We start from the raw sequence: 25,203 nt of genomic DNA, 5'->3' as shown, positions 1-25,203 counted from the left end.
ATTGGGGAAGTTTTCTGTCAGCAGTTCTTCAGTGATCCTCTCTGTGTTTTCTGTTTTCTCCCCCTGTTCTGGAACTCCAATCAGTTGCAAATTTTTGGTTTTGATTGTATCCCACATAACTCTCAGGGTCTCTTGATTTTTCTTTTTTCTTTTTTCTGAATTTTCCTCAAACAGAGTTGTATCCAAGTGTTTGTCTTTAATTCCACTGATCCTGTCTTCCACCGTTTCATATCTGCTTCTCAGCTCTTCTGTGACACTGTTAATTTCTGAAATCTTGTTGTTTAGCTTTTGGATTTCAAATTGTTGTTTTTGTTTAATTTCTAGGTGTGAATTTATTTTGGTATTTTTTTCCTGCATTATTTTCCTGAATTCTTCCAATTTTTTGTCTGTATTTTCCATGAATTTGTCTATTTTTTCCTCTTTTTTGTCTGCTTTTTGCTTCAACTCTTGGAGAATTCTGAGTATTAGAGGTTTAAATTCCCTATCAGGTAGTTGTAGTGCATTTTCTTCTGCTGGAAAGTCTTCTAGTGTTTAATTTTGGACACCTACTGGAACCATCCTGTCCTGTTTTTGTAAATATTTTGATATTGTTTGCTGTCTTCGGGACATTCAGTAGTTATTTTTCTCATTTATTGATTGTAGATTTGTTTGTTTCGTCCCTTTTTTTTTAGTTTGGCTATGTCTGAGCAGGCAGGCTGTGTGTTCTTTGTTGTTTGCTTGTCTGTGGGCACAATACTTTTCACCTCCTTCTCCAATTGGCAGGGTCATTCACTCACATATGGTACGGTAGGGCACGTCTAGCTGAAGAGGAGTTACTGGGACGGGTTGTTTGTGGCTTTTACTACAGCCACCAGGGCTGGTCGGTAATCATTGTAGGGCAGGTTCCAGTAGGCTGTGCCTGTGCCGCTTGGTGGTGTGATGTTAACTGCATGGTGCAGGTTGGCAGGTTGTAGCGGGGAGATTGTTATGTGTGGAGCTAAGATGGATGTGGGAGAGTGGAGAGAGCAACAGGGGCCAAAAACATCAAACAAACAAAAAAGAATGCTAGGGGAGCTTGCCGTTGGAGTGGAGAGATGAGAGACTATGAAATGGAGAAAAACAAAAAGGGGAAGAGGAATTAAAAAATAGAAACGAATGAATAAATAAAAATCGGAAAGGGAAAAGAACAGCAAAGTTCCCAGGGATCCCACTGGTGTAGCTATGATGTCTGGTGAGTTGTTCTCAGGTGTTGCAGTACAGCCTGGGTAGGAGGCGTAGAGGTGTACAACACCAGGTATTCAGCGAACAGAAATAGAAAGAAGATATAGAGAGATGAGAAACTGAGTAATGAAGAAAGACAAAAAGGGAAAAAGAGGGAAAAGAGAACAAAACAAATTTAAAAAAAAAAAGAACAAGAAAAGCCCCCCAAAAAACAGGGAGAAAAGAAAAACCAACAAAAAGGAAATGTGCTCAGGGATCCCTCTGCACGTCTGTGCAAGCTGAGGGGGTAGGTTCCAAGCCACGCAGCACCACCTGGCCAGAACGGGCTCCCAGCTTGAGAAAAGAAACAGAAAACAAACAATTCAAAACAAACAAATGAACAAAAGCCCCGGGATCCCTCCAGTGTGGCAACCCAGATGGGGAAGCATCTCCACATTCGAATGGAGCTCTGCAGCCCCTCAGGAAGAAGCAAAGATGGTGCACGGAGCCAGGTATTGGAGCGAAAGGAGGGGGAGGTGTTGAGAGCTAAGGAAGAAATCAAAAGAAGTGGAAAAAAGCAACACCAGCAGCCAACAAATGGCACTCAGAGAGCTGGCCCGTTCGGGTGTGTGGAATCCAAGCAGCCATTGCTTCCCGGACAAGAGATTGTGGCCACGAGAAGCAGAGGAGGCCGAGTGGGGGTGAAGAAGGGTGGGGGGTGAGAAAGCATATGTCACAAATTACAGGTTGTTTTGTCCCCCCCTGGAATCTCCGTGAAGCTGCTTTCTCGTACCCCATTTGCTGGTCTCCGATAGGAGTCCAAGATGATGGATCCGTGCTGCGTTAGCTGATAGGGGACCTCTGCATGAATCTCTCCTTGCTCTCCATTCTTTGTCAGTTTTCTCACTCTGTATGGTTCTTGGCTGAGTTCTTCGTCTCTTCATTTGATGTTTTATGGTTTCAGGATTGATGTTTTCTCTGTTTGGCTTAGTTTTTCGGATCTTTGCTGTGGAGGGACGGCGTGGTGCTTCTGCCTAGAGCGTCATTTTGCCGGAAGTCAAAAAACAATGCATTTTTAAACTCACAAGGCCAAAAATCAAGCTAGGGTCTTAGTCATCATCTGGTCCATCTTATTTTACAGATCATATCTCAGGTTGTTGGAAAAAGTAGAAAACTCAGGTCAAAGACTTTTTTCGTTTATTGATAAGATGATTTCACCAAATTTTTTCTTAGATTGGCTTAAAAATTTGTTAATAAATTAAGTAGTGGTTATAATTTTATGAAAATAAAATTTGTATCTAAGTCCTTGTAATCTATTATGTTGTTAAAGTCTTGTTTCTTTGGGGCATTATTCTAAAATTGTATTCTTTTAATCAATTTCTATAATGAAATTAATGTACACTATAATATTTCTGTTTCTTGAAGTGTGAGAAATAGATGCCCAATAGAGATTCAGTGCTATACTGACAAACTTATTGAAACAATGTCAACTTTCATATACCTCTGGATAAAAATGTAATGTTAAAATAGAAATATTGTTAAAAATAATCAAAACTAAACAAAATTTGAACATAAAGTTTATTCTGAACAGTTAGTCTGTATGCATATAGGGAGACCATTTTGATTCTAGAAAAAGCAAATGGCTCAAAAAAGCTAGGTACAATGAGGCTTAAAAAGAGAAGAGAAGGGAGAAATATAGAAGATCAAACACTGGCTAATCTTAACATGATTGATTGAACCCAACCCTCCCTTTTTTTTAATGACCTTTTTGCTTTCTTCATGTATGATGTACTTGCTGTCATCCCATGACTTGTCTGGTCTTTAGTCATTAGTATTCAGTGTGTCAAATCTATTCTTGAGATGCTCTCTAAATTCAGTTGGTATGTGCCCAAGGTCGTACTTTTTCTATTGTGGACTTGTTTTAATTTTCTTCAGTTTCAACTTGAACTTGCACATGAACAATAGATTGTCTGTGTGTTAGTTGTCTAGTGCTACTACAACAGAAATACAAGTGGATGGTTTTAACAAAGAGAAATTTATTCTCTCACAGTCTAGGATGCTAGAAGTCCGAATTCAGAATGCCAGCTCCAGGGGAAGGCTTTCTTTGTCTGTGGGCTCTGGGGGAAGGTTCTTGTCATCAATCTTCTATGGTCAAGGAGCTTCTCAGCATAGGGACCCCGAGTCCAAAGGAACACGCTCTTCTCCTGGCACTACTTTCTTGGTGGTAGGAGGTCCCCTTGTCTCTCTGCTTGCTTCTCTTTCATATTTTTTTTTTTCATTTTTTTATTGTTGTAATTAAATGAAATTTACATTTCAAGTTAGTCTCCCATACAAAATTTTTTATACATACATTGTTACGAGACCCTAATTGCTCACCCCATTCTGTGACAGCACACTCCTTCTTTCTGCCCCGATTCCCCATGAACGTTCAACCAGCCCCTAACTCTCTCTGCCTCCCCATCTCATCTCTGGACAGAAGCTGCCCCTTCTGTGCCTCTTGTATCTACTTGACTAAGAGGCACACTCTTCACGAGTATCACTTTATGTCCCACAGTCCAGTACAATCCCTGTCTGAAGAGTTGGCCTCGGAAATTGTTTTAGTTCTGGGCTCATGGAGAGTCCAGGGGCCGTGCTTTCCAGGGCACCTCCAGTCTCAGTCAGACAATTAAGTCTGGTCTTCTCACTAGAATTTGAGTTCTGTCCCCCATCCTTCTACCGCTCCATCAGGGGCCCTCTGTTGTGTTCCCTATCAGGACATTCGTTGGTGGTAGCCAGGCACCATCTAGTTTTTCTGGTCTCAGGCTGATGAAGTCTCTGGTTTGTATGGCCCATTCTGTCTCTTGGGCTAATACTTTCCTTGTGTCTTTGGTGTTTTTCGTTCTGCTTTACTCCAAGTGGTTGGGACCAATTGATGCACCTTAGATGGCCACTTTCAAGCTTTTAAGACCCCAGATGCCACTCACCAAAGTAGAATGCAGAACATTTTCTTAATGAGCTTTGTTATGCCAGTTGACCTAGATGTCCCCTGAAAGCATGGTCCCCAGACCCCCTACCCATGCTACTCTGTCTCTCAAAGTATTTGATTGTATTCAGGAAACTTCTTAGATTTGGTTTAGTCCAGTTGTGCTGACTTCCACTGTAGTGTGTGCTGTCCTTCCCTTCATTCTCTTTCATATTTCAAAAGAGATTGGTTTAAGACACAATCTAATCTTGTAGGTTGAGTCCTGCCTCCTTTGCATAACTGCCTCTAATCCTGCCTCATTAACATAGAGGTAGGATTTACAACACATAGGAAAATCACGTCAGATGACAAAATGGTGGACAATCACACAATACTGGCTATCGTGGCCTAGCCAAATTAACACATATTTTGAGGGACACAATTCAATCCATGACAGTCTGTTATGCAGTTGGCCCCTGGCCTTGTTCTGACGGATGATATTGAGCTTCACCATTGTCTCTTTCCACAGATGTATTCGATTTCATTCCTGTGTATTCCATTTGGTGAGGGCCACATTTATAGTTGCCATTTATGCTGTTGAAAAAACGTATTTGCAATGAAAAAAGTTGTTAGTCTTGCAAAATTCTGTCACGTGATCTCCCACGTCGTTTCTGTCTCCAAGGCCATATTTTCCATCTACTGATCCTCCTCCTTTGTTTCTAACATTCACATTCCAATCACCAGTAATTATCAATGCATCTTGATTGCATGTTTGATCAATTTCAGACTGCAGAAGTTGGTAAAAATATTCAGTTTCTTCATGTTTGGCATTAGTGGTTGGTGCATAAATTTGAATAATAGATTAACTGGTCTTCCTTGTAGACTTATGTGTATTAAATCCTATCACTGACTGGATAGATCTTGAAATGTTCTTTTAACAATGAATGTGATGTCGTTCCTCATCAATTTCTCATTCCCAGCATACACCATATAATTTTCTGATTCAAAATGGCCTATACCAGTCCATTTCAGCTCACTAATACATATGATATCGATTTTCAAGTGTACCTTTTCATTTTTGACAACTTCCAATTTTCTTTGATTCATACTTCGTACATTCCACATTCTGATTATTAAAGGATGTTTGCAGCTATTTCTTCTCATTTTGAGTTGTGCCACATCAGCAAATGAATGTCCCAAAAGCTTGACTCCATCCACATCATTAAGGTCGATTCTACTTTCAGGAGGCAGGTCTTCCCCAGTCATATTTTGAACGCCTTCCAATCTCAGGGGCTCATCTTTCCACACTCTATCAGTCAGTGTTCTGCTGCTATCCATAAGGCCTTCACTGGCCAATATTTTCAGAAGTAGACCGCCAGGTGCTTTTTCCTAGTCTGTCTTAGTCTGGAAGCTGCGCTGAAACCTGTCCAGGTAACCCTGCTGGTAATGGAAATACTGGTGGCATAGCTTCCAGCATCACAGCTATACGAAAGCCAGTACAACAAACTGACAAACTGACGTAGAGTAGCTAAAGGGAATGGAAGAAATAATGAGGTAAAAGAGCTGAACAGAAGATTTCAAGGGTGGCTTGAGAAGACAAAGTAAAGTATTATAATGAAATGTGAAACACCAGGAGTTAGAAAACCAGATGGGAAGAACATGCTCAGCATTTCTCAAGCTGAAAGAACCAAAGAAAAAATTCAAGCTTTGAGTTGAAATATTAAGGATTCTATGGGATTCAGAAGAGGACATGGAATGAGGGATATCATTGCTGATGTCATATGGATCTTGGCTGAAATCAGAGAATACCAGAAAGATGTTTACGTGTGTTTTATTGTCTATACAAAGGCATTCAACTGTGTGGGTCATAAGAAATTATGGTTAACATTGTGAAGAATGGGAATTCCAGAACACTTAACTGTGCTTACATAGAACATGTAGATAGACCAAGAGGCAGTTGTTTGAACAGAACAAGGGAATAACTGTGTGGTTTAAAATCAGGAAAGGTGTGCGTCAGGGTGATATCTTTTCACTATACTGTTTCAGTCTGTATGCTGAGCAAATAATTCGAGAAGCTGGACTATATGAGGAAGAACGTGGCAGCAAGATTGGAGGAAGACTCATTAACGACCTGTGATATGCAGATGACATAACCTTGCTTGCTGAAAGCGAAGAGGACTTGAAGCACTTACTGATGAAAATCAAAGACTATAGCTTTCGTTATGGATTAAATCTCAACATAAAGGAAACAAAAATCCTCACAACTGGACCAATAGGCTACATCACGATAATTGGAGAAAATATGGAAGTTGTCAAGGATTTACCTTTATTTGGATCCACAATCAGTGCCCATGGAAGCAGTAGTCAAGAAATTAAAGGACATATTGCATTGGGCAAATCTTCTGCAAAAGATCTTTTTAAAGTATTAAAAAGCAAAGATGTCATCTTGAGGACTAAGGTGTGCCTGACCCAAGCCATGGCATTTTCAATTACCTCATATACATGAGAAAGCTAGACAATGAACAAGGAAGACCAAGGAAGAACTGAGGCATTTGAATTATGGTATTGGCAAAAAATACTGAATATACCATAGACTGCCAGAAGAATGAACAAATCTGTCTTGGAAGAAGTGCAGCCAGAATGCTCCCTAGAAGTCAGGATGGCAAGACTTCATCTCACATACTTTGGACATGTTATGCGGAGGGATCGTTCCCTGGAGAAGGATATCATGCTTGGTAAGCTAGAGGTCAACGCAAAAGCAGAAGACCCTCAACAAGATGGATTGACACAGTGGCTGCAACAATGGGCTCAAACACAGCAACGATTGTGAGGATGGAGCAGGACCGGGCAGTATTTTGTTTTGTTGTGTTGTACATCGGGTCACTGTGAGTCAGAACTGACTTGGTGGCACCTCACAACTCCCTCTGTTACTCCCTCTTTGACTGAGGTCACAAGATTGTCTCTGCCCCTCTGCTCTGTTGTAGCTTTTGAAATTCAAATTCAGCAAACCTGGCTGCTAATAAGAAAGAGAGGATTTGCAAGTTTTGGTGAAAGAAAAGCCACTGGCAGATTAATTTTGGTCAGGAATTTCTTTAAAGTGAGTGTTTGGTTTCTTGAGTAATTAAACTCCAAAATCAAAGCAAGATCCGGAAAACTAAACCCATTGTCTTGGAGTCAATTCCAACTCTTAGTGACCATGTAGGACAAAGTAGTAGTGCCCCATAGGGTTTCCAAAGCTGTAATCTTTACAGGAGCAGACTGCCACATCTTTCTGAGGAGTGGCTGGTGGGTATGAACAGCTGACCTTTTGGTTAACAGCTGGGAGCTTAAACTGCATCACTAGGACTCCATTCAAAGAAGATACCTGCTGTCAGTTTCTCTCTTTGACAGGACTGTCTCTAAATGTGATAGCACAATATATTCTTATTTGAAAAGTATTTCCTTTAGTCTTTTGTCACAAATATATAAAAATTCTTATAGTATGCCTAAAGAACATGAACCATGTGCTGCAAGGTAAGAAGAGGTGTGTAAGCATAGGTCTTGCCTTTCTGCATGGTAGTGGGAAAGACTGGTACAATCTTTCTTGAAGGAATAATTTCTGTAACTTTCTGGAGGAAACACTTTAGAACTAGATGTGTGGTGGATGTCGAGGTCAGAGATGAAGGGAAAGGAAAGAATGATATTGCCTTGACTGTCTACTGTTCTAAAGCATTTACAGTTTTAACTGGATTTAAAACAAGAGTATATAATGGAAAGAATTCCACACAACTAGAAAGTGAATTAAGGAGCCCTGGTGGTGCAGTGGTTAAGTGCTTGGCTACTAACTGAAATGTTGGCAGTTCCAACCCACCAGCCACTGCGTGGGAGAAAGATGTGGCAGTCTGCTTCTGTAAAGATTTATAGCCTTGGAAACCCTTTGGGGCAGTTCTGTTGTGTCCTATGGGGTCGATATGAGTTGGAATCGACTCCATGGCAATGGGTTTGGTTTTTGGTTTTGGTTGGTGGTACAGTGGTTAAGCACTTGGCAGCTAACCATAGGTCAGCAGTTTGAACCCACGGGAGAATGACCTGGCGATATGCTTCTGTAAAGATGACAGCCAAGAAAACTCTATGGTGCAGTGCTGCTCTGTCACGTGGGGTCACTATGAGTCGGAATAGATTTGAGGGTGCCCAGCAACATAAACTGTATTATGGGAGGTAACTGCCTTTTCCCTCACTCTCACTTCTTTGATAGTTTTGTTCCTTAGGAAAAATCTACAATTGTTTGATTTTCTTCCTGCTCCATTGTAAATACTTTGTGGCTGTCTCTCTTGGTTATTTTTATTTGTAAAATAACCAGAGTGTTGAGAGGACATCCAGTAAAGACAATTGATTGCTTCAGAGTATAGAAGGAAGAATATCAAATGTAAAACCAACTTAAAAATTCTAGAATCACTGATTTGATAGAACCATTTTATCACCTGATCTTGAAGTGCCTATCCTATGTAGTTTATATCTACTCCTCTAGCACCAGTGAAAATAAACAAAGCTCCTTGAAACGGTAATTTGTGTTTAGAACGCACTTAGTTAAAATGGGAGTTCTAAACATTTAAGGCATTGTTTCCTAGACCGTTTGTAGTAGGATGTCCTTTGGCCTTGCTAAAGGGTATGCAGGACATAGGAGGACAAATCTTGTTAGAAATTCAGCTCTGAGAACACTTAACTTTAGTAATCTAAAATGTAAAGTTATTACCTTGCACTATTAGATAAGGTTGAAGTGTCCCTAAACCTCTCTGTGATCATATTGTGGTAACGGGGAAATTATTCTCAGTGTGTTGCAACACAGATTTTTTAGAAATCTCGTGTGGCCGAATTAAAAATGTTATATTTGCTAGAGATCTTTTTCCTGTTGTATACTGATAAATTTTAAGTTGTCAAATCTACCGTATTTTCTACTTGAAGAGTTTTCCCAACTTTTATCTTTCAAAAATGAACTACGTTAATGAGGCCAATCCCAGCTCTTAGGATCCAAATGGCAGCATTGATGTTTATAAAGCACTTCACTTGACAACCTGTTATTTCACAGTTTGTAATTGTGATTTCTCTATTAATTAACAGTCAACTATTGTCATCCTTCTGGGTAAGTTGCCACACAATTTTGGATGGCTAAAACCAGGTAGGAATAGTGGAAACTACAGTGCCTTCTTAGCTAAAGCACAGACCCGTTTTCCTTTGAACACCTTGGTCTGCACTTTTGGGTTGCACTGTCAACACTAAATTTCCCAAGGTAGAGAACAGAGGTGCTGGTTTGCTGTTCTCTGCCCTTGAGCTCGCCAGATGACTTGCCGGTCCATGGAGAGGTTCACAGGGGGAGTTGAGCAGCCAAAAACATGATGGGTCATTGTGAAAAGTAATGAGTGTACTCAAAGTGTCTCCAGGTCCTAAAAAAAGGCAGCATCAAGCTTGAAGAAGGAGTTGCTATTCGCCTTCTAAGGCTTTTCTAAGCTTGAATGTGACTTATTGCCAAGTTGAAAGGCATATTTTGCCCTAGATGGGGATAACTGACTTAGATGTGACATTCAAAGCCCCCACGGGCTTGGATAACTCCTGGGAGGTGCAAATGGTTAATGCACTCTGCTGCTAATTGAAAGGTTGGTGGTTCTTGTCCACTCAGAGGCACCTTAGAAGAAAGGCCTGGCGATCTACTTCTGAGAAATCAACCACTGAAAATCCTATGGAGTGCCATTCCACTCTGACACACATGGGGTCGCCATGAGTTGGAATCGACTCCACAGCAACTTTTTTTTTTTTTTTTAGCAACCTCGCGTGTATATAGTAAAGCAGAGAATCCTACAATTTGGTTATTGTTGTCAGTCAAAGGGATCATTTCAAACAAAAGGTAAATGAAGTTGGATTTTTGGCAGTGTCCTGATCTTTTATTTAATTTGGGATATCCAGTATCTGTTGCTGCATACAAATTATTCAAACCTTTAGTGGCTTAAAACAGCAAATGGTTACCATCTTGCAGTTTCTGGCAGTCAGGGATCTGGTGTGGCTTAGCTGGGTCCTTTGGCTCAGGTCTGTCAAGGCTGCAATCCCGGTGTCCCTTTGGATACAGTTATATCGCAGCTCTCCTGGGGAAGGATCCCTTCCCAAACTCACCCATGTCTCAGCTCCTTGCATGTGGGCCTCTTCCTAGGACTGCTCACAGAATGGTGGTTGAGTTCTCTCAGAGTGGACGAGGGAGGGACAGCCAGCGAGGCCCCGAGATGGAAGTCATAGTCCTTTTATAACATAACTTTGGAAGTGACACGGCATCCTATTTGCTGTATTCTGTTCATTAAAAGTGAGTCACCAGGTCCAGCCTACACTGAAGGGGAGGGAATTGCACAGGGGTGTGGATACCAGGGGACTCTCTGGGTGCTGCAGATGGTTAACGCGCTTGGCTGTTAACTGAAATGTTATAGCTGGAGTCTACCCAGAAGTGCCTTGGAAGAGATGCCTGGCAGTCTGCTTCTGAAAAATCAACCATTGAGAACCCTGTGGAGCACAGTTCTGCTCTGACACACATGGGTTGGAATTGACTTGATGGCAACTGGTTTTCTTTGGCTTGGTGAATACCAGAACGGGGACTATTGGGGTCCAGTCTAGAGGCTGCCTGCCACACTGGGCCATCCTTGTCCTCTCTTAAGCTCTTTAGTCTTTGCTGTACGTGATGGTAACCTCTTCATAGTGAATCATGGGACATTACACAGTATATACACTTTGACCATGTCTAACACACAACTTAAAATGAGGTTATAAAGTACTGAAATGATCAGAGCGCTTGGCGACATGGACAGGAAGGCACATGCTAAGTGCAGAGGGTGCACTGAGAGGCTGAGGCACTGGCCCTTGCCACACGGAGCCCTAGACACTGAACTGGGGAGAAGGACCTGTACACGGGGCCCCGTGGGGCTTCGTGATGCCAGTGCAGACTCTGGAGCTTGACTGCCAGGCTCAGTGCTCAGCCCAGCTGCTTAGTTGTGCTGCCTATGGGTGCTGTTTCCTCATCTGCAAAAAGCGGATCATACAGGCTGTAAGTGGGGATGGTAATGGGATGCGTTAACATACAGATCAGGGCTTGATACCTAGTAGCTCACTGGTGGCAGATATTATTAACATGAATTAATAGCAGATAAGTGCAATATAAGGTACTTACTGAAAGGTCAGTGGTTTGAAACCGCCAGCCGCTCAGCAGGAGAAGGATGTGGCCGTCTGCCTCTGTAGAGATGCACAGCCTTAGGAACGCCGCAGGGTCGCCATGAGTTGGCATCAACGTGACAGCAGTGGGTTCAGGTGGTGCAGATGGTTTGCACTCGACTACTAACCTAAAGGTTGGCAAATCATGCCAACCCAGTGACACCACGGAAGACGTACCTGCTTCCGTAGAAATTGCAGCCAAGCAAACCCTATGGAGTAATACTGCTCTGTAACACACGAGGTTATCACGAGTCGGTATCGACTTCACAGTAATGGGTTTTTTGTTTTTATTTTCGGTGGTGGTTGTTGTTTAAGTGCCATATGGAGGCAAGGAGGGCTGGTGAGACTTTGGCTCTCATACTTTGTACGTGTCATCAGGAAGGACCAATCACTAGAAAAGGATATCATGTTTGATAAGGTCAGTGAAAATGAGGAAAACCCTCCGTGAGATGGATTGACACAAGAGCGTAACAATCAACTGAAACACCAGTGATCATGAAGACGGCCCAGGACTGGGCGTGTTTTATGTGTGGTACATAAGGTCACCATGAGTCAGAGCTGACTCAACAGCTACTGGAAACGAGTGCAACATGAATGTTCCTTAAAATGATACAATGACGCAAGTGATTGTTATTTTTCTCTTTACTCAGAAATTCACAGAATTTGGTAATTTTGCTGCACAATGTACTTTAACATTAAAAAGTAAAAAAATAAAAAACTTAAGGCTGAAAACAGAGACAAATTCCAGTTTATTAAATTTGGGCAATGTTAATTATGATGTTTTCATGCCACCAGAAATGCTGTATACCTTGATACTATATTTTATTTTGAGATTTCATCAAATGTTTTTCACTCCATTCACTCACTCACTCATCCCCGTATGTATTCATTTCATAAGCATGAGCACCTGCTGGCGATAGAGATGTCAGTACTCACTCCAACCTGAAGGACAGACATGTGAACCAATGAAGGTGATAATGAATGAAAAGTGCTCTACATGAGGCCCCAAGGAGTAAACACATCTCAGTGTGGGAGGTTGTGGTCAGGGACAGCCTCCCAGAAAGGGACAGGGAGCTACTTTGGATATGCTTATGGAGGAGGGAGAGGAAGGTGCTCTGGTCAGTGGGAATGGCTGGTGAAAAGGCACCGTGGCAGGAAGCAACAGCACACTATGGTTGCTGCAGGGGCTGGGTGTGTGGCAGCACACAGTAAGTGCTTATAAATATTTGTTGACTAAATGAATAACTAAATGTGTTTGGATTGTGTTATAAGAAATTCCAGCTCTGGATGAGAAATAAAATGCAGAAGAAAAAAGAAAGTTAGAAAGACAATTTAAAAATATGTTCTTCATGGATGAATCTGGACGACACTATGTTGAGTGAAGGAAGTCAATCACAAAAAACAAATATGTTCTCACCTTTATGAAATGACATGAACAAGTAAATATACGGAAACTAATGTTCATTAGGGTTCCAAGGGATGATGGAGAGGGGAATTCACTCACTAGATAGCAGACGCATGTTATTTTTGGTGATGGGAAAGGTAACACCAAATGCGGGTGAAGTGTGCACAGCTTGATAAAGGTAGATGATGTCGCTAAAAAGTATGTAAGAAAAAAGGGCTTGTTTGTAGTTGCTATGGCATATATACTGGTGGCATAACTTCCAGCATCACAGTAACATGAAAACCACAACAGTACAACAGACTAACAGACGAATAATGGAAGGAGTGGTGGAAGATGGAAGGAACACACAGAGTCGCTGTACCAAAATGAATCGGTCGACGTTCAACCATTTCAGGAGGTGGCATATAATCAGGAATCGATGGTACTGAAGGAAGAAGTCCAAGCTGCACTGAAGGTACTGGAGAAAAACAAGACTTCAAGAACTGATGGAATACCAATTGAGATGTTTCAGCAAGCAGATGCAGCGCTGGAAGTGCCCACTCATCTTTGCCAAGAAATTTGGAAGACAGCTACCTGGCCAACTGACTGGAAGGGATTCATATTTGTGACTATTCCCAAGAAAGGTGATCTAACCAAATGCAGAAATTATTGAACAATATCATTAATATCACATACAAGTAAAATTTTGCTGAAAAGAATTCAAAAACGGTTGCTGCAGTACATTGACAGGTGTTTAATCATCTAGTACTGCTGTAACAGAAATACCACAAGTGGATGGTTTTAACAAAGAGAAATTTATTCTCTCATAATTTAGGAGGCTAGAAGTATGAATTCAGGGTGCCAGCTCCAGGAGAAATCTTTCTCTCTTTGTTGACTCTGGATGCTTATCATCAGTCTTCCCCTGGCCTAGGAGCTTCTCAGGCAGGGACTCTGGAATCAAAGGACTCGTTCTGCTCCCAGCACTGCTTTTTTGGTGATATGAGGTCCTTCTCCTCTCTGCTAGCTTCTCTGTTTTATATTTCAAAAGAGAGTGACTCAAAAGACAATGTAATCCTGTAGATTGAGTCTTCTCTCATTAACATAACTGCCTCTAATCCTGCCTCATTAACGTCATAGAGATAGAATTTACAACACATAGGAGAATCATACCAGATCACAAAATGATGAACAACCACACAATACTGGGAATCATGGCCTAGCCAAGTTGACACACATTTTTGGGGGACACAGTTCAGTCTATAACAACAGGGAACTGCCAGAATGTCAAGGTGGATTCAGAAGAGGATGTGGAATGAGGGATATCATTGCTGATGTCAAATGATGTTGGCTGAAAGCAGAGAATACCAGAAAGGTGTTTACCTGTGTTTTATTGACTATGCAAAGGCATTTGACTGTGTGGATCATAACAAATTATGGATAATTTTGCAAAGAATGGGAATTCAAGAACACTTAATTGTGCTCATGAGGAACTTGTACATAGACCATGAGGCAGTTGTTTAAACAGGACAAGGGGATACTGCATGGTTTAAAATCAGGAAGAGTGTGCATCAGGGTTGTATCCTTTCACCATACTTAACTCAGTCTGTATGTTAAGCAAATAATCTGAGAAGCTAGACTATACGAAGGAGAGCACGGAATCAAGATTGGAGGAAGACTCATTAACAACTTGGAATATGCAGATGATACAACCTTGCCAGCTAAAAGCTAGGAGGACTTATGCACTTACTGATGAAGATCAAAGACTACAGCCTTCAGTATAGATTGCACCTCAACGTAAAGAAAACAAAAATCCTCACAATTAGACCAAAAAGCAACATCATAATAAACAGAGAAAATATTGAAGTAGTCAAGGATTTCATTTTGCTTGGATCCACAATCAATGCCAGTGGAAGAAGCAGTCAAGAAATCAAAGGACATATTGCATTGGGCAAATCTGCTGCAAAAGACCTCTTCAAAATCTTAAAAAGCAAAGATGTTCCTTTGAGGACTAAGGTACCCCTGATCCAAGCCATGGTATTTTCAATTGCCTCATGCAATGCAAAAGTTGGATAATGAATAAGAAGACTGAAGAAGAATTGATGCATTTGTTTTATGGTGTTGGCGAAGAATATTGAATATACCATGGACTGCCAGAAGAAAGAACAAGTCTGTCTTGGAAGAAGTACAGCCAGAGTCTTCTTTGGAAGCGAGGATGGTGAGACATCATCTCACATACTTTGGACATATTATCAAGAGGGACCTGTCCCTGGAGAAGGACATCCTGCTTGGTAAGGTAGAGGGTCAGCGAAAAAGAGGAAGACCCTTGACGAGATGGATTGACACAGTGGCTGCAACAGTTGGCTCAAACATAGCAACGATTGTGAGGATGGCGTAGGACCGGGCTGTATTTCTTTCTGTAGTACATAGAATCGCTATGAGTCAGAACTGACTCGACAGCACCTAACCACAACATGGCATACGAAAATTTGAAACAGCAAGAACAACTAAAAAATACATGTGCGTGTATGTATGTATATATATAGGTATATATGTGTATAAGGATGTGTATAAAGATGTATATATGTGTGTATGATTTATGCATATGTATCTGTAGATTCATCTATGTGACTGTATGCACATATATATATATATAATAGAGCACATGGGTGGCACAGTTACCGATACTTATTAGACATAATCAGATACCTCAAAGGATTAGATTTCTGTGTTTGAAAGATTAGGACCATAGTTTCTTGGGACATCTCAGTCAGTTGGCATAATATAGTTCATAAAGTAAAGGTCTACAGCCTAGTTTGGTGAGTAGCATCTGGGGTCTTAAAAGCTTGCCAGTGGCCATCTAAGATACAACTGTTTATCTCCACTTGTCTGGAGCAAAAGAGAAAGAAGGAAACCAAAGACTGAAAGAAGAAACTATTCTACAGGACATAGTCTACAGGAACCACGGCTGCATCTACTCTGAGACCAGAAGAACCAGATGGTGTCTGGCTACCACTACTGACTGTTCTAATCAGGGCCACAATAGATAGAGCCTGATAGAATGTGAGAAAAATGTGGAACAGAACCTCAAGTTAAACAAACAAAAAACCTACTGGATTAGTTGAGACTGTAGGACTCCCTGGTACTATTGCCCTGAGACACTCTTCAAATCTTCACTAACCCCTGAGGTCACCTTATAGCTAAATAACAAATGGTTCAAAAAAAAAGAATATCACCTGTAAGTACTGTGCTGCTTTATGAAGTCACTTGTATGAGACCAAATGATCCCATGTAAATTTCTCATCAAAATTTCTGCTTCTTTTTTCTTTCTTACCTGCAAGTTTTCCTTTAGCCTATACTCCCAAATGTGGGAAATCTCTCTCTCCCCTCCACAAAGACAATATGCCTGCATCGTTTTCTTCTCTTTATTGTTCTCGCATTTGGAGAGTGAAACCATTCTTGTCATGTCATCTCACGTCTCTTCAGAACTCAGTCTCTAATCCTTTCTATGTTCACTAGGCACCAACAGTGTCCAGACTATCTGCTGAATAGTTCCATAAGATTTAAGTCCCAACAGTTGATTCCGTGAATGTGTCTAACGGAAACTTACCATGTGTCTCAGTCATCTAGTGCTGCTGTAACAGAAATACCACAAGTGGATGGCTTTAACAAAGAGAAGTTTATTCTCTCACAGTCCAGTAGACTGCAAGACCAAATTCAGGGCATCAGCTCCAGGGGAATGCTTTCTTTGTTGGCTCTGGAGGATGATCTGTGTCATCAATCTTCCCTTGGTCTGGGAGCTTCTCTGCACAGGAACCTCAGGTCCAAAGGACACGCTCTGCTCCTGGCACTGCTTTCTTGGTGGTATGAGGTTCCCATGTGTCTCTGTTTGCTTCTGTCTTTTATATCTCAAAAGAGATTGGCTTAAGACACTATCTAATCTTGTATACCTCATCAGTATACCTGCCGCTAATCCATCTTAGTAGATCATAGTGATTGAATTTACAACCATAAGGAAATCACATCAGATTATAAAATGGTACACAATTATACAATACTGGGAATCATGACCCAGCAAATTTGACAGATATTTTTTGGGGACACAGTTTAATCCATGACACCATGTTTCTTCTTAAATTTCATATTTTTCTCCATGTCAGTAATCCTTTTTCTTACCACCTGGGTTTTAAACTTTAGTTATTTTTTATAATTTCCCTTCACACCTCATGTATTTATTTATTTTACAAAATAACTCTTTATTCCATCTGCTGTTTTTCCAAGTTAATGGTGATTACCACACTGCCCTAAGTCCTCATTTACAGCCAATTCCGACAACACCTAAGTTTTGTTCCCCACCAGCTCAGCTTATGTATGAGATGAATCTGTCTGAAATGTTTTCTCCTGATCAGAAACTGCCAATGACACATTATTTTCTACCTGACCACCTCAAATCCCCACTAATTCTATTGCCCTTTATATTTCTTTTTTTTTAGTTTGAATGTTTTGTTCTTTTTTGTTTTTAACATTTTATTGTATTTTAGTTGAAAGTTTACACAGCAAATTAGTTTCCCATTGAACAATTCATACACAAATTGTTCCGTGACATTGGTTGGGATCCCTGCCATGTGTCGGCACTCTGCCCATTTCTACTCTGCCTTCCCCATTTCCACCAGTCTAGTTTCCCTACCCCTCCTTGCCTTCTTGTCTTTGCTTTTGGGCATATGTTGTCCATTTGCTCTCATATAGTTGATTATTCTAAGGAGCACATTCCTCACAAGTGTTATTGTTTATTTTATATATAGGTGCCTTTTGTATTTCTGTAGCAATTTCAATAAATCCAACTAAATTTAAGACTTGATTATATTCTGTCTTCACTCAGGTATATTAGTTTTGCTTACCTGGTTAGATTTTTTTTTAAATTGTGGTGAATATATGTGTAATAAACTGAAATTTCAACAATCTTCACATTACAGTTCAGTGATGTTAGTTATGTTCATTATGCTGTTCAACCATCACATTTATCTGTTCCCAAGTTACGCCATCATCCTTGACAGAAGCTCAGTGTCTTGTAAGCATTGAGCCTTCCTTTCTCCATCTCTCCTGCCTGCCCTTTGGTAACCACTAATAAACTTATGTCTCTATCTATTTGCCTATTCTAGACACTTCATATAAGTCGGATCTTATATTTATCCATTTGTAACTGACTTATTTCACTCAGCATAATGTTTTCAAGGTTCATCCACGTTGTAGCATGTGTTAGGACTTCATTTCTTTTTATGACTGAGTAATATTCTATTGTTATTATATTCATATTTTGTTTATTCATCTGTTGATGGATATTTAGGTTGTTTCCACCTTTTGGCTATTGTGAATAGTGTTACAGTGAACACTGGTGTACCAGTATCTGTTTGAATCTGTGCTTTCAAGTCTTTTGAGTATTTACCTAGGAATGGAATTGCTGAGTCATATGATAATTCTATGTTTAACTTTTTGAGAATCTACCAAACTGTTTTCTATAGTGACGTTACCATTTTACAATCTCACCAGCAATGAATGAGGGTTTTGGTTTCTCCATGTCTTTGCCAACCCCTGTTTATTTTCTGCTTTTCTAAGCATAGATTTTAAGAGCAGGTCCATGTATTTCAATTGTTCAGTTCTCATGCTCAACATAGTGGTAAACACAGGTTTATCTTAATTATCACCTTGTAATTGACATGTCTACCTAGGCAGTGATATCATTTGATGCAGGGATCCCTGATGCCATCACCCACACAAAGTTGTTGTGCGCCCCGTTTCTGTTAGCCTGCTAATATTAACGATCTTCTCTTTTCTCTCTCCCCAACCGCAGCATGTGCTTTCCGATACAATGGGCTCTCGTTTGTCTACCTTATCTACCTCTTGCTCATTCCTCTGTTCTCAGAACCAACAAAAGCAACAATGCAAGGTAAGAACCATTTACTATTCCATTCTCAGAGTTATACAGTCTGCATCATTTTGCTAAGTTTCCTAGATGGGCCCTTAAGTCCCAGTGAGAGGCAGTGTCTGTGCAGCAGGGCCCGTTAGGTGGGGAGTAGTGTTGAGCATGTGGAACTTGTTGGTGATATGTGTTTTATCACTTACATGACTACTCTCCCCATAGAACTTCCCTATTAGGTCTTTATTAGCAGGCTTGGCAGTATATCTGGAATGTTTGGGCTAGATAAGTCTAACTCAAAGTATTATCAATAAAATGAGTCAGATGGCGTGACAACATTGACACATACATTTGCATATAGGATTCCCTAGGGAGTATGGTGGCAGGTGGAAAAGAGGCTGAGCAATGTCATAGGTTTCTGAGACTCTTATCAGAAGAGCTGGGTTGGAAGCCTGATCTCAATCATAACTTGTTCATATGTCCTTTGAGTTCTCTTATATATGCCTTAATAAAGTAACTAAACAGAGTGATGTGAGTTTGAGGTATAGTTTTTCAAGCTCGTTGTGCAAAAATGTATATCCTTTCTCCCTTGGGCTATAACAACTTAAAGACATAGAAAAAAATGGCCACTGTATTTTCTAAAGCTCTCATTAGGATGTGTGATCTGGCTTGTGAATTTATTTATTTGAAGTCTTCCCCAAGTATAAAAATTAAACCACACTGAGTTAATTTAAGAAATTGTTTTTCAAAATAATACAATTATACAAACTAAGGACTATGGCAAATATCTTAGGTGAGAGCTGTGATAGCTGTATGGAAGAAAAAGGAATTTGCATTTGGCCAGCCTTTGGGTGGCACAGAAAGGGTGATGTTGCAACTCTGAGCGGGTGTCCTTATTAGTGACCGGCTCTGTAGGAGAAGAAGGCAAGACCTTGGTGTTCACTATGAGTCGGAATCAACTTGATGGCAGTGGGTTGGTGTTCACAGAGCAGCAGATACTGGACTCCATCCTTCCCAGTCTCCCCATTTGCTGTTGAATGTGTAGTGTGTATTATGATCATCCATCCTGGTAGTTATTACTACAGATGCTGTGTTGATTTTCCTGTCTCAGGAAGAACCTAAATAATAGCTCTCCTGAGTCACTTAGATGCTTTATATGCCAACCTAAGAGAAGCTAGAAGTGTGAACCCTTTGCCTTTGAGTCGATTCCGACTCATAGCGACGCTATAGGACAGAGTAGAACTGCTCCAATGGTTTCCAGGGAGCACCTGGTGGATTCGAACTGCCGACCTTTTGGTTAACAGCCATAGCTCTTAACCACTATGCCACTTAAGAGAGTTAATGCAAATCATCATCAGACCAAAAGTACATTGTTTATGGGACGAAGCCCAGCACAGCTTTATTCCTAAAGAGTTCAACATAAACAAAGACGTTTAAATAGAATAGTTTTCTGGCCTCAGAAACAAGATTATAATGTATTGGCAGTTCCTGTTTCATTATGTAGAGCTCATTGTTGAAAGAAAAAGGGTTTCATACATACTCAGATTAAAGTGCTTTAAAAATGAGTACCTTATATATTCTACAGAGTTATCCATTACTTTTATATCATGGTGTTCCCTTATTATTTTATTAGAAATCAGGGATTGGGATTTCCATTTTCGCACTTCTATGATAACCCCGGACTTTTGCCTTCTTCCCAGACTAACCAGCCCCGATCTCTAGTGGGTTGGTTGAATGTCTGCAGGGGCATGAGTACCACCCATGTCAGAGTGTGTAACTACGGGCCTCCCAGTTTATGCCCAGGTGCTCTAGGAACTATCACTGCCAGGAAAGTCATAGGTGAGGACGTAGAATCAGAAGCAGAAAGCAAATCCTTCATATGTATGGAAATATCCCAAATCGGCCTGCTAGACAGTTTTATAACAAGATAGCTCAAGGTCAAACAAACAAAACACAAGTAAGAGCATAGATCCTGCTGGTGTTGTCCTTACAGGAGAAGAAGTTCTCGGCTCGAAAGGGAAACCCACAGGTATCTTTCCACTTAGTGTCTGGAGAGAGGACTCTGGTTACGTATTTTCCTCTTTCCTGCATGTTATAGCCAAGAAACATGACTGATAGAGCATAATGTAACCTCGGTTTGGTTTGTTTGTTTGTTTATGTAATGACAGAGCGACTCTTACAAAGGATAGCACACTTTTTTTTTCCTGAATTCACATTCAGTGGAGTTGCTGACATCTGTTTTAAGAAAATAATTTGATTTTCTTTTAGTGGTAAAATATCTCTAATACAAAATTTGCCATTTTAGCCATTTTTAAGTGAACAATTCAGTGGCATTAATTGCATTCACAGTATCGTACAACCATCACCACTGTTTGTTTCCAAACCTTTTCATCACCCCAGACAGACACTGCCTGTTAAATAATAACTCCTCATTCCCCACTCCCAGCCCCTGGTAACCTCTCATCCACTTTCTGTCTCTCTGTGTTTGTCTATTCCAGACATTCCATATGAGTGATGGGATCATAAATATTTGTTTTTTTGTGCTGGCTTCTTTAACTTAGCATCATCTTTTCTAGGTACAATGTGGCATTATTAGAACTGTATTCCTTTTTACAGCTGAATAATATTTCAGTGTATGGATATATCACATTTTATTTATCCATTCATCTATTGATGGACATCTGGGCAGTTTCCACCGTTATGCGACTGTGAATAGTGCTGCAGTGTACACTGATGTACAAGTACCTGTTTGAGCCCCTGATTTCATTTCATTCGGGTATATACTCAGAAGTGGAATTTGTTAGGTGCCATTGAGTTGGTTCTGACTTGTTGTAACCCTGTGTACAACAGAACGAAACGCTGCTCAGTCCTACACCATCCTCACAATTGTTGCTACATTTGAGCCCATTGTTGCAGCCACTATATTAATCCATCTTGTTGAGAGACTTCCTGTTTCTCATTAACCTCTACTTCACCGAACATGGCATCCTTCTCCAGGACTGGTCCCTCCTGATAACATGTCCAAAGTACATGAGATGAAGTCTTGCCATCCTTGCTTCTAAGGAGCATTCTGGCTGTCCCTCTTCCAAGACAGCTTTGTTCGTTCTTCTGGCAGTCCAAGGTATATTCAATATTCTTGGTTAACACCATAATGCAAAGGCATCAGTTCTTTTTAGGTCTTTCTTATTCATTGTCCAGCTTTCACATGCATATGAGGTGATTGAAAATACCTTGGATTGGGTCAGGGGCACCTTAGTCCTCGAAGTGACATCTTTACTTCTTAACACTTTAACGAGGTTTTTTGCAGCAGATTTGCCCAATGTAATACATCATCTGATTTCTTGACTGCTGCTTAATTGTGGATCCAAGTAAAATGAAATCCTTGACAACTTCATTATTTCCTCCGTTTATCATGATGTTGCTTAATGGTCCGGTTGTGAGGATTTTTGTTTTCTTTATGATGAGGTGCAATCCATACTAAAGGCTTTAGTCTTTGATTTTCATCAGTAAGTGCTTCAAGTCCTCTTCACTTTCAGCAAGCGAGGTTGTGTCAGCTGCATATTGCAAGATGTTAATGAATCTTCCTCCAATCCTGATGCCACATTCTTTTTCATATAGTCCAGCTTCTTGGATTATTTGCTCAGCATACAGATTGAAAGGATACTACCCTGACGCATACCTTTCCTGATTTCAAATCATTCAGTATCCCCTTGTTCTTTTTGAGCAAGTGTGTCTTGGTCTATGTACAGTTTCCTCATGAGCACAGTTAAGTGTACTGGAATTCCCATTCTTCACAATGTTATCCATAATTTGTTATGATCCCCACAGCTAAATGCCTTTGCATAGTTGATACAACACAGGTAACCATCTTTCTGATATTCTCTGCTTTCAGCCATGATCTATCTGAGATCAGCCATGATATCCCTCATTGCACGCCCTCTTCTGAATACAGCCTAAATCTCTGGCAGTTCCCTGTTGATGTACTGTTGTAATTGCTTCTGAATTATCTTCAGCAAAATTTTACTTACATGTGATATTCATGATTGTTGTTGGGTGCCGTTGAGTTGGTTCTGAGTCATAGTGACCCTATGTACAACAGAATGAAACACTGCCCAGTCCTGCACCATCCTCACAATCGTTGTTATGCTTGAGCCCATTGTTGTAGCCCATTGTTGGTCCACGTGTACAGTTGCCCCTTATGTTGTTGAAAAAAGGTATTTGCAACAAATAAGTCATCTGTCTCACAAAATTCCATCATGCAGTCTCCGGCATCTTTCTATCACCAAGGCCACATTTTACACCTATGGATCCTTCTTTGTTTCTGTCTTTCGCATTCCAATCAACAGTAATTATCAGTGCATCTTGATTGCATGTTTATCAGTTTCAGGCTGCAGAAGTTGGTAAAATCTTCAGTTTCATCAGCTTTGGCATTAGAGGTTGGTGCGTAAATTTGAATAATAGTTGTGCTAACTGGTCCTCCTTGTAGGCATATGGATGTTATCCTATCACTGACGGTGTTATACTTCTGGATAGATCTCAAAATTTTCTTTTTGACGATGAATGTGATGCCATTCTTCTTCAGTTTGTCATTTCAAGCATAGTAGACCAGATGATTGTCCTGTTTAAAATGGCCAATATCAGTCCATTTCAGCTCATTAATGCCTAGGATATAGATCTTTATGTGTTCCATTTCATTTTTGACAACTTCCAATTTTTCTCTATTCATACTTTGTACATTCCACATTCTGATTATTAATGGATGTTTGCAGCTGTTTCTTCTCATTTTTGTCATGCCACATCAGCAAATGAAGACCCTAAGCTTAACTCTTGTCCATGTCATTATGGTTGACTCTATTTTGAAGAGGCAGCTCTTCCCCAGTCATATTTTGTGTGCCTTCCAACCTGATGGGCTCATCTTCTGGCACTACATCAGACAATGCTCAGCTGCTATTCATTAGGTTTTCACTGGAATTTTTTTAGAAGTGGACTGCCAGGTCCTTCTTCCTAGTCTGCCTTAGTCTGGAAGCTCCACTGAAATCTGTCCATCATGGGTGACCTTGCTGGTATTTGAAATACCAGTGGCATAGCTTCCAGCACCACAGCAACACACAAGCCAACACAGTACGACAAACTGACTGATGAGTGGTGGGAGTGGAATTGCTGGATAATAATCAATTTTATTTTTAACTTTTTGAGGAACTGCCAGACTTTTCCGCGAAGGCTGCACTCATTACATTCCCACCAGCAATGGATGAGCATTCCAGTTTTTCTACATCCTTGGCCAACACTTGATATTTTCTGTTTTGTTTTGTTTTGTTTTTTAATAATAGCCATCCTTATGAGGGTGAAGTGGTATCTCATTGTGGTTTTGATTTGCATTTCCCTAATGACTAATGAGGTTGAGCATCGTTTCATGTGCTTATTGGCCATTTATATATCTTCTTTGGAGAAATGTCTATTCAAGACTTTTGTCCATTTTTAAATTGAGTTATTTGTTTCATTGTAGGAGTTTTTAAATATATTCTCGATATTATATACCCTTATCAGATATATGATTTCCAAATATTTTCTCCATTCTGTAGGCTACCTTTTTACTTTCTTGACGCTGTCCTTTGATGTACAAATGTTTTTAAGCTCAGTTTATCTATTTTTTTCTTTTGTCGCTCATGCTTTTGTTGTCATATCTAAGAATCCATTGACAAATACAGTCATATATCGCATGTGATTATTGTTTCAGTAAATATAGTGGTGCAGTGGTTAATAGTTTGACTGCTAACCAGAAAGATCAGCATGTTCGAATCAACCGGTTGCTCCTTGGAAATCCTATGGCGCAGTTCTACTCTATCCTATAGGGTCGCTATAAGTTGGAATCGACTTGATGGCAACGGGTTTTTTGTTTTATGTTTATAGAGGGGCCCAGTGTATGGAGAATTTTAGAATTTTAGTGTCATAACTTAGAGGGTAGTTCTGTGACATTGTCTTTGGGCAGTCTTAAAATTAAAATTTCAATCCCTTTGCTAAAAAAAAAAAGCTGTTGCTGTCGAGTCAATTACAACTCATAGCAACCTTATAGGGCAGTGTAGAACTGCCCCATAGAATTTCCAAGAAGTGCCTAGTGGATTAGAACTGCTAGCCTTTTTGGTTAGCAGCTGAGCTCTTAACCACTGTGCAGGCAGGGCTCCATCTGCTATGACTGATTGATTAGGCCAAGGGTGTCAGCCTTTTCTTTTTAAATTTTTTTATTGTACTTTAGATGAAGGTGTACAGAACAGCTTCTCAGTAAACAGTCAGTACACGTATTGTTTTATGACATTGGTTAACAACCCCACGACATGTGAACACTCTCCCTTCTCGACCTTGAGGACCTTTTTTTTGGTGAAAATGTACATAGCCAAAGTTACACCATTTTGAAAGTTTCTACATGTGCAATTCAGTGACATTGATTACATTCTTCCAGTTGTGCTGCTGTTCTCACTATCCTTTTCCAAATTATTCCATCACCATTATCTTCAACTCACTGTCCCCTAGGCTTCCTATCAAACCTTTTGAGTTGCTATTGTCAGTTTG

The 25,203-nt window shown here is 40.4% G+C and overlaps 1 protein-coding gene across 1 annotated transcript in view; it reads left to right on the top strand.

Annotated features, from left to right (window-relative positions):
- PIEZO2 (piezo type mechanosensitive ion channel component 2) overlaps positions 1-25,203 on the top strand; it is a 680,804-nt gene that overhangs the window by 115,911 nt on the left and 539,690 nt on the right. The window contains exon 2 of the mRNA XM_012558213.2: positions 18,571-18,666. Within this exon, the coding sequence (XP_012413667.1) occupies positions 18,571-18,666 (96 nt within the window). The remainder of the gene's footprint in view (positions 1-18,570; positions 18,667-25,203) is intronic.

The sequence above is a fragment of the Trichechus manatus genome, unplaced genomic scaffold (genome assembly GCF_000243295.1).
Source record: "Trichechus manatus latirostris isolate Lorelei unplaced genomic scaffold, TriManLat1.0 scaffold00146, whole genome shotgun sequence".
In the NCBI taxonomy this organism is placed as follows: Eukaryota; Metazoa; Chordata; class Mammalia; order Sirenia; family Trichechidae; genus Trichechus; species Trichechus manatus.
Note: the sequence above shows the minus strand (reverse complement) of the source record. Positions and strands in the feature narration are given on the sequence as shown.